Genomic DNA, 14,415 nt, shown 5'->3' on the forward strand with positions numbered 1-14,415 from the left:
GAAGGCCTGCTCTCTTCTTTCACCTCCTTCTCGACGCCGCGCCGATGCCGAGTCGTTACTCTAACTCACCCCCAACCCCCCAAATGATTGAACATGTTAGCCTTGCATCGTCGACTAGCGATGAGCATACCCCAAAGCCCCTTTGCTTCTTCCCTCACATCACAAGAAATGCGCGACACGACTTGGAAATTCGGTGGAGGAGGTATGAACGGGAGAACAGAACCAAGGCGGAAAGAGTACGGAGAGGGGATGCGCGGGAACCGAACATGGGCATCAAGTGGTGCTACGTTCCCGGCTGGATGGCGGCGGAGGGATGATGGACGATGAATGATTATCAGACCACAGCACTAGCAACAAGAATTTAAAAAAGACGTTTAGACAATTTGGGTTGGTAATACGTGACGCGTGATGCGATGCCAGGTGTTCAGTGCTTCACGCACCATGCTACGTTTTCTAGGGTTGCCGATGGGCGACATATTCTCTCTTTCTGCCCCCCCCCCCCCCCCCCCCCCCCCACCTTCTCTCTTGCTCCCATCATGTTGCACAGCGAAGACTGGCGTTCTAACCCCAGGGATGCCGTGCATTCTTTGCCCTTGGGTGCCTAGGGGGATGAAAGGCGAGTTTTGTTAGGCTGCGTCCTGTAATACCACTCACTCCCCACAGGGACATGCACGAGCAGAGAGGGATCAAAGTTCACGCCTGGTAAAATCTATAATAGGCAGCAATGAACCTAGCTAGGCTTCCGGATGCTTTTGGCCGCGAGAGACATGCAAGGGAGCTGGCTGGTGTTGGCTGGCTGGGGTAGGCGAAACCGCGAAAGGCTGGTGGAGGGCTGGGCTGGCAGCTCGTCAGCACCAAACTGGAGTGGACTGAGAGGAACACACTTTCCACCACGGGCCCATCCCAGCGCGGCGTGAGAGAGCGCGGCCTGGCGGCCTGTCCAAAACCTTGCTTCCCCATCCCCCCAAGCGTCTCCCACATCATTCTCTCTCCGATACCTCAATCCTCTACCGTCCGCTTAAAATATTCTTCTGTTTAATCACGGGCGTCAACGTCGTCCCTGTTAGAGAGATCCCGCGTCCTGGCCTCTTCTGTGGATTTCATTTGTATTCCGAGGCGACAGGGAACACATCATGTTGGTCGAGGTGAGCTCGCATTTCCCCCTTCGCCCCGATTTGTGCCCCGTTGGATTTTCGCGTCTTCTGTCGCCTTGCGTGCATCGCTTCCACGGCACTCTTGACTGCTGCGCGCAGCTGCCACGACGGCTGCTGGCTGCCACCTGCTATGCTCAGCCTGCCGACCCATTCGGCAATGGGCCATTGAACTGCTGTTTGCCCGTGCGATTCGAGCATGCGATGGCGATTGGTGCTTTCTGCCACTCACAATGGTCTTCCTTCCTAGCACTTCCACATCCCTCCGGCACTTTGTTTCCTTGTGCCGGCCACTTCGGGGATACGACCATAGCCCCCAGCTTTATCTAGTCACTCCTAGTGACGTCGATGCCACTCTTTCATCATGAAAATCAGAAAGGCAAACCCCGCTGACTCGTCTTTGAAGAGGAAAGTCAAGGTTGTTGTTGAGCAGCATGTCATGTAAGTCCCGGGCCAAGCTGTTGCATCCTCCGACAACCCGCATGGGCTGCGAGACCTGCTGACACGACCCGCCCGGATTGTAGAGACAAGCCGTCTCCCGTGGAGGAGTTCCCCATGCGATCATGGAGTATGCGCCTATTCATCCTGGACGAGGACGGCCACGAGCGCCCCGCCGACGTCTTCACCAAGGTTGTATATAATCTGCACCCTACCTTCGAGAATCCCGTTCAGAGTACGTGTCACCTTTGTCCCACCTCTATCTATGTATCAAGGGAGCTAACCGCTGACCGCGCGCGCCTCGCAGCCTTCACCAAGCCGCCCTTCATCTGCAGCAACGAGGGCTGGGGGGAATTCGACATCGCCATTGACTGCTACACGACCGAGAAGACGAAGCTCGCGCCGATCCTTCAGGACCTCAACTTCCAGGAGACCAAGTACTCGTCCGTTCACGACGTCACCTTCAAGAACCCTTCGCAGGCCCTGCAGGAGCGTCTGCGCGAGACTGGGCCCCTGCCCAACGACGAGGAGCGGCCGCGCAAGAAGGGCTTGGCGGCCGCCGCGAGCGGCAAGAAGGGTGCGCAGAAATTCGACTACGAAAAGATTGCCGAGGCGCTCCAGAAGCTCGAGGAGGAGGACCTGCTCAAGGTCATTCAGGTGATCAACGAGAACAAGGGGCCGGATACATATATACGGAGCGACGTTGAGGGTGAGTCACTGCCTCCCGACAACCCCCATGCCTACTTTCTTTGTCCCAAGGCAATTTTTGTTGATGGTAGGTGGGCTAATAGTGGATGATTTGCGTGAAGCTGGCGAATTTTCGATCGATCTGTACACTATGCCCGACGCGCTCACAACGAAGTTGTGGGACATTTTCGTAAGCAGACCAGTGATTCCACCTGCGACAACGCGATGCTGACGCCCGGTAGGCCAAGAAGGGACTGGTTGCCCCCTAGGGGTATTAGGAGCGCTCGAGCATTCAGTTTGACATTTGACGACGTCGCGGCGAACTTGATGGAAAGCCTCGGGCATCAGTGTAGAATACAAACGGCACGAATCCTATGGGCACGGGATACGGCTTCGCGCCATAGCTGGAGCCATTACTGGGTGTTGTTAGTTATGGGGCACTCGGGTGCTAGAGGAGGTTGCTATTGCGGGTGGGACGGCTTCTCCGGTTTCGAAGGGGCAAAAAAGTCGGTGGATGCTGCGTCTTGCCAGGTGACGATGGATGGCACGCAACAACGCCATCGATGACCAGGGCGAGGGATGTGATTCGGGTTATCCTTTTATGCTTTCAAGGTACGGAGTAGTAGCATCTTTGTTTAGGGCCAGGGACGTTAAAATGGTAATGGCGATGCGTTTTCCGCATTGATGGGGTCTGTGTGCTTGATGGTGACGGCCAGTGTAAGTGGTGATGAGGTTTCAGATGCCACAGGCCACACCTATATGTACTAGACTAGTACTGCATTGGACTCTGATAGAGGTAGGTACCATTCTCTTCCGGGCAACCTCTGATAACGGAGAGAAACAGGGTGATCGACTTCTGTGAGTTGCATACCATGTATGTGCTCGCAACAGTACCCAGTCAGCCACATTGTTTCAGCATACTTCCGTACTTGCTTTGTTCTCAATGGGCCCGGATCCATGACATCAAGATTAGAAGCCAATAGTCGCACCGGTTGTCCGGGGTCCTCGTGTTTGAATTGAGTACGTACGGATAGCCCGGACGAGCTGACATGGGGGTTGGTAGTGGGTGAGACTCTGAGACCCCGGACCCCAATGGCCGGGCGCAAGTTGGTCGTAATAGTCGAGGCAGGAGCAACGGCCATAGGCAGGTGACCTACAGCCAACGTGACCCGGGAAGTTTTTCACCATGTCTCGACTCCGTCCTGCAGGGGAGTGCGCTGCTCTGGACTCCCCACGATTGGTTGGTGGGGCCAGATGTTGGACTTTTTGCAGGCAATTGCAGGCAATTGGACGATCACCATTGGCCGAGCTCCTGTGGGGACGTGCGCTGCGGGAGGCTGAGAGCAGGAGAGGCGTTGTTCTTCTTACCTTATCAGTTGGAAGGCAGGTGCACGAACGGCTGGGTAGCCTTCGAAGAGGGGAAGGAGCAGGCAGGACGAGAAAAATTGTTCAAAATTGTTGGGTAATAGGTTCGTCGTTTTCTTCCCTGGTTCTTCTACCGCTTCGGACCTCTGGGTTTCGCTTTTCAACTTTGGGTTTGACGTTTAGGTTGTCTCAAAGAGCCTCGACAGCTCGCAACAAAGCCACATTCCCGTCCCTACCGACATCTCTAAAAGCCCACACCAACCCCGCCTTCTTGACGCCTTTGCCCCAGCAAAACGCTTGACTTCGGCCCACGCCTAGCCTTCGACCTCCCCAAACCGCCGCAAACCGAGGGTCGTCGCCCACCGCTGTCCAACCACACCACCACCGACTGCACATTGTGCGAGAGAACAGCGAACCATGGCCCAGTACGGCGCTGCGTCGCCATCGCCTGCCGCCGGTCAGAAGCAAGGGCAGCAGCAAGCTCAGGCTGGCGCCCAGCATAAACGTGTCTACCAGGCATGCATCCCGTGCCGTCGTCGCAAGGTGCGGTGTGACCTCGGCAGCGTCGACAATCCCAACGACCCCCCCTGCGTGCGCTGCCGGCGCGAGTCCAAGGAGTGTTACTTCAGCGCGACTAGGCGCAAGCGCAAGACGGATGACGCCGATGGTAGCGACGTCGATGAGTACATTGTCCGCAACGGTCGCAAGAGGGTATACACCAACGAGGATACCCCGCCCGCGCAGATCGAACGGCGCCGTCAGTACAGCGATGTACCGCTTACCCCTGGTGGATCCCAGGGCAGGAGCCAGCCCTTAAGGCGCCCAGATGGAAGCACCACTGGAACGGCCGAGTCTGTGATACTAGATCGGACAGAAGCCGACCTTGCTCCCGACGCCGATGGCGACGAACAGATGGAGAATCCAGATGCCCAGACCGTCATGCGCCGTGGTGTATACGGGCCCCATGATGCCCTGGACCTTCTTTACAAGGCAGCCACCGACACCGCCAGGTTCGTCCACCCAGCATCGTTGAGCAGCAAGCGGGCCACCGCTAACAGGAATAGCGACATGACGACACAGGTGAAGCGTGAAGATTCCCGAGTAACCGGAGCAGGTGTAACACCGAACCAACCTCGCATCGAGGAACCAGTCGATAGGACACGACCGAGGCGGAATACCGTACCGGGCCATTCAGAGCAACCTGTCGACCCCGACTTAGACAAACAGGACCTGACCGCTCAGCCGGGATATGCAGAGGCGGTCAAGGCATGGATGAGATTCCGGTTTGTCCGGGCGGGATGGTTCACGCCCCATGAGGCGATTGAATACATTGACTAGTATGTGGTGTTGAAAAGTCGAGTTGCCAAAGAACGCTAACATTCCTATAGCTACTACAAGTACCTATCCCCTATGACGCCTATATCACCGCCTACCTTTAGTAACCCTGCATCCCATGCCAACCTCTTGACGGAGGAGCCCATTCTCAGCGTGACGCTATTGACTATCGCGTCAAGGTACAAGCAGATGTCTGGCACAGGGGGTCACTGTCGCTCGCATGCAATTCACGAGCAACTTTGGACGTACCTGCGTGGTATGATTGAGCGCTGCCTCTGGGGCCAAGAAGCATTCGGTGGTGGTTTCTGCGGCTCGGGTGGCCCGTCGATAGACGAGTCACAGACGAGCAGCACGGCCCCGTGGCGAGGCATGCGGAAAGGAAGCTTGCGGACGCTTGGGACCATTGAGTCTCTAATGATTCTCACTGAATGGCATCCACGAGCGTTGCATTTCCCGCCGTCGGAGGCTACGGATGAGCTGATGCTTCCCGACTACAGCGAGAAGCCCACCACTAGCTCGGAGGATGATGGCAATAGGACTTCTTGGGCTGGCTTCGGCGGAAAGCGGCTGGAGGGCTGGTTGGAGCCGGCATGGAGAAGTGACCGGATGTGCTGGATGCTGCTCAGCACTGCCATGGGCTTGGCATACGAACTGGGAGTCTTCGATGACATTGACGAGCTGCTCAAGGATGATGCCATAACCCGGCCAGAGTACCAAGATGAAGTCTATCGCCAGAGGGCCACCCGCATCAAGAGGCTGCTACTCATTTACACGACGCAGCTGGCTGGCCGTCTCGGGTGGAAGAGCATGGCACCTGAGCATCTGCGGAGAGCGGACCCAGCGGTGACGCGGCGCAGGCCTTTCTCGAATGAGGAGAACACCCCCGGTACGGCCTTGTCATCAACGATATCCAACGCCTTCATCTATGTGCCTGACCTTGACCTGGACGACCAAATTATCCATTGCTGGGCCGGCATCAGCAACGCTATGCACATAGGTAACGAGAAATTGTTTAGATCCCGACAATACACGGCCAATATCGTCCGGACGGGACGGTATGTGGACCTGCTCCGGGAGTTTACACCTATACTCCAGGATTGGTACAAGGAGTTTGAGAGGTTTCGCCTACCACACTTCTTACGGCATATCCTCACGATTGAGTATGAGTACGTCCGAATCTACGTCCACTCCCTGTCACTCCAGGCGGTGGTAGAACGCTGCGCGAACCACACCAGCAACCCCAATAGCAGCGCCAATGGTGGAGGAGCAACTAATGGTGCGCACCTCTCTCCGCAGACCATACTCAATTACGGCAAGCTCCCGCTAGGTCAGCTTGGCGGCTTTACGTTACAGGACCAGGAGTCTGTGCGTGAGGTGGTCTTGGGATGTCGGAACCTTATGCGCACCGTCGTGGACGGGCTTCTCCCTGGTGGCTATCTGAAGCACGCACCGGTGAGAACATACTTTCGCATAATCAGTGGAGCGATGTTCCTGCTCAAGACGTTTGCGCTAGGTGCACCTCGGTCTGATGTCAAGATCAGCATTGACCTTATGGATGCCACTGTTGAAGGCCTGCGGAACTGCGTTGTGGACGATGTGCATCTGGGGATCCGGTTTGCTGATCTGCTCGAAACGTTGACGAGCAGGCTTCGAAACCGCTTCATCCAGGCTCCAACTATGCAACAGGCTTCCGGCGAAGCGCAGAGTCCTGTTCCCGAGCTGAATGGCGCTGGTTTAGCTTCCAACAGCGCCGACGGGGGCGCGGCTTGGGTCGGCAAACACGCACAAACCCTCCGGGATGAGCTGAGCGGCAATCGTAAGTCACATAGTGTTGGACCTATAGCAAATCCGCTAATTCTCTCAGGTCGCCTGCTCAGCCCATCCACCGAGCCCAACAATATCTCCGCCACGCCCTTTGACCTATCCACAGGTACTTTCCCTTACCCCGGAGGTGCGTCCCTCGGTCCCGCCACGCCCGCAGCCGTCGAGCCAAATAGCAACCCATCCGGACCTGGGACTGGGATGGACGCAACCATGTTTGACGACTGGAACAATCCGGGTGATGAGATGTGGTACCTCCCTACTGGACCAGCCTTCTTCCAAAACATGGAGAGCAGCTCCGTCGCTATGACGGCTGAGGGTGTCAACGTGGGTGGTCTTGACCTCCTAGATTATATGGCCATGGACCCTTCACAATTCTCGGGCCTGAATAGCGCAGGAGCAGGCTCGAACACAGGTGGGTTCTCAAGCAGTCTTTGAGAAGTTGTGTGTGTGTGCGTGTTTTTTTCTTCATCGAGGACCCTATAACACAGGCACGAGCTATGTGACAACTCTGAAAGGATCTATGGAAATCTCTTTGTGCCTTCACTGTTTTCTTTTCTTTGATGGCGTCCAAAAGAGCGGAGACGTCTGACGAATATGATGCATCGACGGAATGATAAGCCTGGCTCCGTACACTACTAGGTACCAGCTACGCCAGGTATGCCCGGCGCAAAGGAAGACTTTTAAAATGAGAAGAAAAACGACTTTTTTTGTCTTGACATTACTTGCTATGCCGAGAATTCGAGAACACCTACAAGCAAAGGTGCTGCCTCGCTAACCCCCGTCTTTCTCCTTGCATTTTTTTTCTCGCGTACTCTCTCCAATGCTTCACTGTGCGCTCATATATGCCCGCTTGCAAAGCTAAACAAAGACCACACAAACCGGGACCAAAGGGGGCTGATCAGTAGCTACCCGCTAACAGTTCGCTCATTATGAACCACCGAGGTATCTCCCAACCCGGGTCTGATATAATCCAACAAACCAAGGGGGAAGAAGAGGGGAAGAAGAGGAACAAGAAGAACAAGAAGTTAAACAGCGAAAAAGGGAAGAATGTAGAGAAATGGTGGTGGTGGTGGTGGTGGTGGCTGTATATTCTAACATGTGACGACAGGTGGAAGAAAATTGGCAAAAAGAGGGAAAGGCGGACTTTTGGGTCTAAAATGGTATCATAGAATGAAGAGTGGCGCTTTATGTATAGACGAGAAAAGAGATGATGGTTCCGTATTATGGTGTAAACAGCGGGTGTGGCTGAGGTGATGAGGGATGATGAGAGGGAGGGTATTTGGGTTCCCCGGGAGCTGTGGCTTGGGACGGTTTATTAGAATGGCGCGCTTGTTTAGTGCCCGGCGCACGCGGCGTGGGCATCCCGCAGAACTAGAACATGTCAGTCGATACTTTGCATTCCTTACTACTAAACAGTAGCTATGATGAGAGAAAGGGGCGGGAGAGGGGCCGAAAACAAAAATAGGGAACGGGAACTCACCCTGCAGGACATTCATCTGCCCCGCGCGGTCCTCGCACGCAACCTGCACGGCGCTACCCTCGACCAGGTCTAGCACGACGCTGTTAGGCAGCTCCTGCACCTCCACGTCCGGCACGTAGGGCGTCCGGAAGTCGCCTAGGTGGTACCGCTTGACGCCCATGGCGCGCTGCTGCTGCGTGGCCGACAGCACCACAAAGCCCTGAGAGTCGAGGGACATGTTGCGCCGCTTCCACAGGAGCGTGTCCGGGAACTGCACGTTGACATCGCCCAAGTGGGCGACGACGGAGGGCGACGAGGCGTTGTCGGCGGGAGCGGCGGTGGGGGTAGAGGCGGAAGTGGTGGTGGTGGTGTTGGTGGTGTTGGTGGACGGGAGGATCTCCTCCGTGACGGTGGGTGTCCCGCCGGTGGGGGAGACAATCTTATTACGGCTCGAGATCGACAGAGACGACAGACGGCGCATGAGACGGCCCGCACGCGACTTCTTCTTGTCGCTGTTGGACTTGGCGTCATCGCCGTCATCGCTGAGGATGGAGCTCGCCTCGCGGTCCTTGCTGAGCGACCTGCGACCGAGAGGGAGGCGGCCGGTGAAGCTGCCGCCGGTGTTCTGGAACGAGACCGGCGGGTGCGACGGTGACCGGCCGCCGTTGCTGCCGGTGCCGCTGTTGTTGTGGCCAGCGGGGGCGGTGAGGTTGTCGGTGGAGGGGGAGCTGAGCGACTTGCGGCCGTCCTTGATGAAGTCACGGACGAGGCTGAAGGAGGACCGGCGGGACCCGGCGTCTGCCCCGCGATCACGGGATGCAGACGGTGCAGCCTCCGTGTTGGCGGTGTTGGCGGCTTCCGGTGCGGGTTCGACGGCTTCGGGCTCATCCCTGGCTGGCTGGTGGTGGTCGACCAGCAGCGGCGACTGCTTCAATTCGACGGGGCCCTGGTCAGAGGGGTTCCTCGACTGCGAGGGCGAGTCCCGGACAATCCTGGCGGTGACAGATATAGATTCGGGGCGGCCGCGGGGGGTGTTGCCCGGGGAGCCGGCGGGCTCAAACATGGACAGACGGCTAGATATGGAGCTGGAGCGGTCACGGCTGCGGGGAAATCTGGAGGTCTCGGGGGAGCGCTCGCGGGACTGGGCGGTGGTGGGACGGGCGTCCCGGGAGAGCGAGTTGGACCTGTCGACGAAGGAGGGGGAGCGGGAGGGCACGCGGTCCTTCTTGACGGCGAAGAAGGCGGAGGAGGGGCGCGAGCCGGGACGCGAGCCGGGCTGGGAGGGCGACTCGGCGGAGTTGGCGGACAGCATCTCGAGGGCCTTGATGCGCTGGGAGATGCCGGAGCCCATGCCGGTGCGCTGCTTGGCCATGTTGGGGTCGCCGGAGCGCTGCTGGGTGACGTGGTGTAAGTAGGCGGCGCCGTGGCTCAGGGAGCGCGTAGAGGACGGGCTCACATCTGTGGGGGGCGCGACCAGATTGCCCCGGACGGGGTTGGAGACAGTGCGCACCATATGCGGCTTTCCGGGGCCGACAAGCGACGGCGATGCTGGTGAGGGCAACGGCGACGATGGACCAGCCATGGCGGTGGACAGATGGCCTGGGAAGACGGGCGTGCGCGGGGTTTTGGTCACAAGCATGGGCCGGGCCTCCTGGACCGTCGCGCTCTGCAGCTCCTCCATCAGGCTCTCGCTGTCGGAAAAGTTGAACTCCGACTGTGATGTGGGCCGGCCCCCCTGGTTAACCTGGTCAACCTGGTCAATCTGGTGGGTGGCAATATTAAGGTCAGTCCGGATCGGCTCCACCGCCCTGCGTCGTGTTGACAGCTGTTTCCTGGGTGCTGCAGAAATGGCCTGGGCCTCGTTCGTCGCCTGATTCTCCGTGGGACCTGGAGCTGGCCCGGCCTGGGGGATAATCTGGGGGCTGTCTTCCAGAGCCGTCTGCTTCGATGCAGCAGACGGCTCCTCAGCAGTAGCATCAGCAGTAGCATCAGCAGCAACATTCGTAGACTCAGCAGTAGAAGACTCGGCGGTAGCCTCGGCAGTACCATCTGTGGCAGCCGGAGCGGTGACGGAGGGCTTATGCGAGCTGGGGGCTTCCGACGGCGTTCCAACGTCTTCTGTTGACGCAGGAATACCATCCTCCTTGGTTTCTGGGATTTCTTCTGTCTCTGGTTTCTTCTCCTCTGATTTAGCTTCAACTGGAATGTCCTCGGCAGCATCCGAGACAGGCACCCCAACTGTCTCATTCTGCCCCTCGGCAATCTCGTCCTTCGGGTCAGCTTCTGGCTCATCGCTTGTACGAGTAATAGTAGGCGTAGTGTTATCGACCGCCTCAATGGCAACCGATGCATCTTCATGCTCGGCAGCAGGATTTTCTGTCTCCGATTGACCTGTCACTATTACTTCCGACGCTTCTGTTCCACTCGTTTTTAGTGTTGTAGGTTCCACCTCTGTGGGTTTAGGCGTAGATCCCTCCGATGAAGATGCTTCACCGCTCTCGACGGCCTTGTACTCGGCTGCCGCCTCGACCGTCTGATCTGTAGACTCGGACACGGAAGAAGCCTTGGTCGACTGCTCCGCCTCTGATGAGGCAATGACGGGGCTTGCCGGCCGCGAGTCCGACTGGGTGGCATCTGACGACACGTCGACTCCCTTTGTCGAGGCCGGCGATGCATCAATGGCAATACCCGAGTCCGCCTTGGCTATAGGCATCCTCTGCTCCGTCTGATCAGGTGCACCCACAGCTACCTCACCGTTCTCGTCGGTTCCTGTCTTCTCGTCCCTGGCCTGGTCGCCGGCCTTCTCCTCAGCGTTGTCATCCGCTGCCGTCGTCGTGGCGGCTGGAACCGCCAGCGCAGAGGGTGCCATCTTGGCTGCAGCCTTTCTCTTCTTCTCCCTCAGCTGCATCGCCTTCTTCAGGCGCGCCTTCTCGGGCGTCATGGTCGCCCTGGACGACGTCGTCATGCCCGACTTTGTCGACACGCCCGAGCTCGTCGCCGGGCGCAGGGCCAGGTCGAACCGCGTCTTGGCCAAGGGCTCCTCGGGTATGGGGAACGTCGCCGTCGGAAACGAGCCTTCGGTCATGACGCTCGTCGGCGAGCCCGGGACTACCGCGCTGGCAGTGTCCTTGCGCCCCGACGATGGGGACGACTTCTTCCCGCTGACGGCGGACCCGCCCTTGCCGAAGAGCTTGAATCCGGCGGGGATGGAGGACACGGGGCGGAAGTTTCCTGCAGTCTGGGGCCGTGTGCTGCTGGTCTCGAGCGACGGCCGCGGTCCCAGCTTCACCTTGGGCTTGTACGAGTAGGACGAGTAGGACGAGTAGACCTCTGCGCGGCCGGACTGGGAAGACATTCGGCGGTTGGCATCCACGTCCGGTGAGCTGCCGGTCCCGGTGAAATTGGGCACCTCGGAGGTGGTTGGCGCGGAGAACTTGGAGTGCTCGGGGCTCGCGGCCAGGTCTGCGTTGAGTGTTACGGGTTCCGTTGCGGTCGGGGGCTGTCTATCGGCGCCCTCGCCCCCCTCGCCCTTGTCTTCGTCCTTAATCAGCGACTGGCGCTTGGCGGGCTGCTGGTGCTCCTCCTCGTCCTCCTCGGCAATCTCCATGAGATGCTTCCTGCGCACCGAGCCTGAGCTCGAGTTGGAACCCGTGGCGGCATGTAGGGAGCAGGCGGCGGATAGCTTCGAGTCGCGTAGGTCGCTAGATGTCGACATGTCGAACTGGGCGTCGTACGGTGAGAATCGCTCGCACACGGCGTTAAAGTGAACAGCGGCACGGGCTACATGTTCCCCAGGGTCAGTATCCTCTATCCCTCCACCTTTTTGTCCGATATACTGTCTCCCATGGAACTGTACACACCTTGTATCAGGCGGGAGCAGCCCTCCGGCAGGTACTTGATGAGGACATTCCTCCTCCGGTACTTGAGGAAGCCGTACAGCGGGTTCGTCTCGTCGTACTCGGCTACAGCTTTTCGCAGCTCGGCGATGCCTCCTTTGCCTGTGCCTAGCACCTCGACCTCGTCGCGACTGGCGTATTTAAGAAGAAACCTACATGGCGGAACAATGTCAGCCATTCCAATCTTCCTCTTCCCTTCCAGGTTTTGAAAAAAAGAAGGGCCTCCCATACCATCCTCCCGGCTCCCCAACAGCGCCCACATAGGCCCCTCCGACCTTGGGGTTGTCCAATCCATTCAGCGACATGTCTCGTCCCGCATTGACGCGCGCAAATCACGCGTAGAGTGGTGTATATGCTGCGTCCGATCCCCCTTGGAGAGCAGTGCGGCTGACTGGCCGCTGGTCGCTTTTGCGCCCGGGGGAAAGGGCTTGGTGCGTTGGCGTCGGGAAGCGATCTCAGGGGCCTGAGGCGGGAGACGAGGCCAGGCGCGAAGCGGACATGGGATCTCGGCCGGCCTGGTCCGTGGTTTGGACAGATCCGAGATCGGTAGGGAAAGAGAGCTGGTGTGAAAGAGAGAAAATAGCAATCGAGCTGAGCTCGTTCACGGGAGGGGGAGGGGGGTTTTCGAAACAGAAGCACAAGAGAGCGGGTGTGAGCGAGAAGTGCGGGATGGCAGCGACTGCTGAGACGGGACCCTCGACAACCCCCAGGACCTTGAAGCGAGCAGCCCGGCAAAAAATCCCAATTGAAGGTGGTTTTCTGCAGATCGACACCGAGCGTCGGGCTCTGTTCCACAGCGAGCTGCAAGGGTCAGACGTTGGAGAATGAAGGCTAAGGAAGGTAGGCAACAGAAAAAAAAATGAGCGACTGAGTGGCTCGGCCAGCGGTTCAAAGCAAGAGAATATCCCACCAGCAGCAGGAACTACAGCAATTGACCAAGCAGACTTCTGGATGCCGAAAGAATGAATTTGCAATTGGGAGTTGAGTGTTCGAGTTCAGCTGCTCAAGGATCCATGGATGGTTCTTCGCGTTAGGGGCTCGGGGCCTCACTACCCATTGCCCACCTGCAGTGGCGTTGCCCAAGTACAGCACTATGTGCAGCTATCCACAGGTGCTGTAGCGCAGGTGGGCTGCTAGTGCTGCGGCACTGTAACGGTGCAACCAACTCACTGTGAGACCCGAGTGTGAGACCCGTCACCCAACTGTGAGCACTGAGAGCTGGACGTTAGCCTCGTTAGGTAGTGTAGGCTCATACTACTATAATAGTACTCGTAGTATCCGTACTAATAGGTGGCAATACCTCCGTACCTACGGTAGCAGCGGGGACGCCCGGCCGAGCTCTTGGCGTCCCAGCCCCCAGCTCAGGGGTCTGATCACACTTCACACCACCACCAGTCCACCACCAGTCCACCACCACCACATGCAGTTGTCAATTTGAAATGAATCCAATTCGGATTTACATATGACCTGCCCTACCAAGAGCATCAAAGGGAATTGCCCTTGGGCCCAATAGCGTCAAGCCCACCCGTCTCGCAGATTTGCCTGTGCTAGGTGGTCTCTTCTCCGGGCCTCCTCTAGTACCGCCAATGACACAGAATATTCGTACTAGTACTCCGTATTCCCACGATCGATCTCGAGTGTGAGATCACATCTCCCTGCTCCAACTTTGCTTCTTCCACAGTCACACACTGTCACTCCCCGTTGCATCCGTAGTTCCGCACCCGCCCCGGGACGGATGCCCGAGTCCGTGTCCCCCCTGCCTCCCTGTCTCCCTGTCACGCTGTCTGGCCCTGAAATCGAGAGTCAAAGCGCCCCGTCAAACCCACGCACCACCAGTGACCACAGCAGCCAGCGAAACAGCCCACTGCATGATGCAATGCATCTCACACATATCAGCCAACACACACACACATCTCAGTTAAGCATCACAAACGCACCATCTTGGTCAATTCATACCCTGCGTGTCTATACTTCGTACACAGCCCAGAAACGTAGCTACCAAGTGGTGCTAAGTAGTACTACCAAGGGCAAAACAGATCAGAATGCAGATCCTTCCGTATCCCATACAACTGGCGAGCCAAAACGGCTGTCTACTGATGAACCAGCCAGCAAAAAAAAACAAAAAAACACAGAATACTTTGAAACCACGCAATAACAGAAACAATAGTATGTAGTAGCAGCAACTCAATTCGTCAGAGGCCATATTTTGTTCGTGCGCGATCCTTTAACCCCCTCTTATGCTAGCCTGCTTGTGTTGTTT

The 14,415-nt window shown here is 57.6% G+C and overlaps 3 protein-coding genes across 3 annotated transcripts; 2 read left to right on the top strand and 1 right to left on the bottom strand.

Moving 5' to 3' along the window:
- Positions 1-1,585: 1,585 nt before the first annotated feature.
- On the top strand, positions 1,586-2,545 carry tfg3 (yeats family-domain-containing protein; the record flags this gene model as incomplete). Its single annotated transcript, XM_083197139.1, has 5 exons — positions 1,586-1,592; positions 1,678-1,824; positions 1,897-2,298; positions 2,399-2,466; positions 2,519-2,545. The coding sequence occupies 5 exons, from the start codon at positions 1,586-1,588 to the stop codon at positions 2,543-2,545; spliced, it is 651 nt and encodes a 216-aa protein (XP_083046607.1).
- Positions 2,546-4,058: 1,513 nt separating this feature from the next.
- On the top strand, positions 4,059-7,235 carry ARO80 (zinc finger transcriptional activator; the record flags this gene model as incomplete). The annotated part of the gene is made up of 4 exons (XM_083197140.1): positions 4,059-4,651; positions 4,706-4,978; positions 5,030-6,792; positions 6,841-7,235. 4 exons carry the CDS (start codon positions 4,059-4,061, stop codon positions 7,233-7,235), a joined length of 3,024 nt encoding a protein of 1,007 aa, XP_083046608.1.
- Positions 7,236-8,133: 898 nt separating this feature from the next.
- ACO1O0_007773 (coactosin family protein) lies at positions 8,134-12,460 on the bottom strand (the record flags this gene model as incomplete). Its single annotated transcript, XM_083197141.1, has 4 exons — positions 8,134-8,171; positions 8,281-12,039; positions 12,120-12,307; positions 12,387-12,460. 4 exons carry the CDS (start codon positions 12,458-12,460, stop codon positions 8,134-8,136), a joined length of 4,059 nt encoding a protein of 1,352 aa, XP_083046609.1.
- Between the last annotated feature and the right edge of the window lie 1,955 nt (positions 12,461-14,415).

Source organism: Amphichorda felina (genome assembly GCF_050947745.1).
Source record: "Amphichorda felina strain 45539 chromosome Unknown scaffold_8, whole genome shotgun sequence".
Lineage (NCBI taxonomy): Eukaryota > Fungi > Ascomycota > Sordariomycetes > Hypocreales > Bionectriaceae > Amphichorda > Amphichorda felina.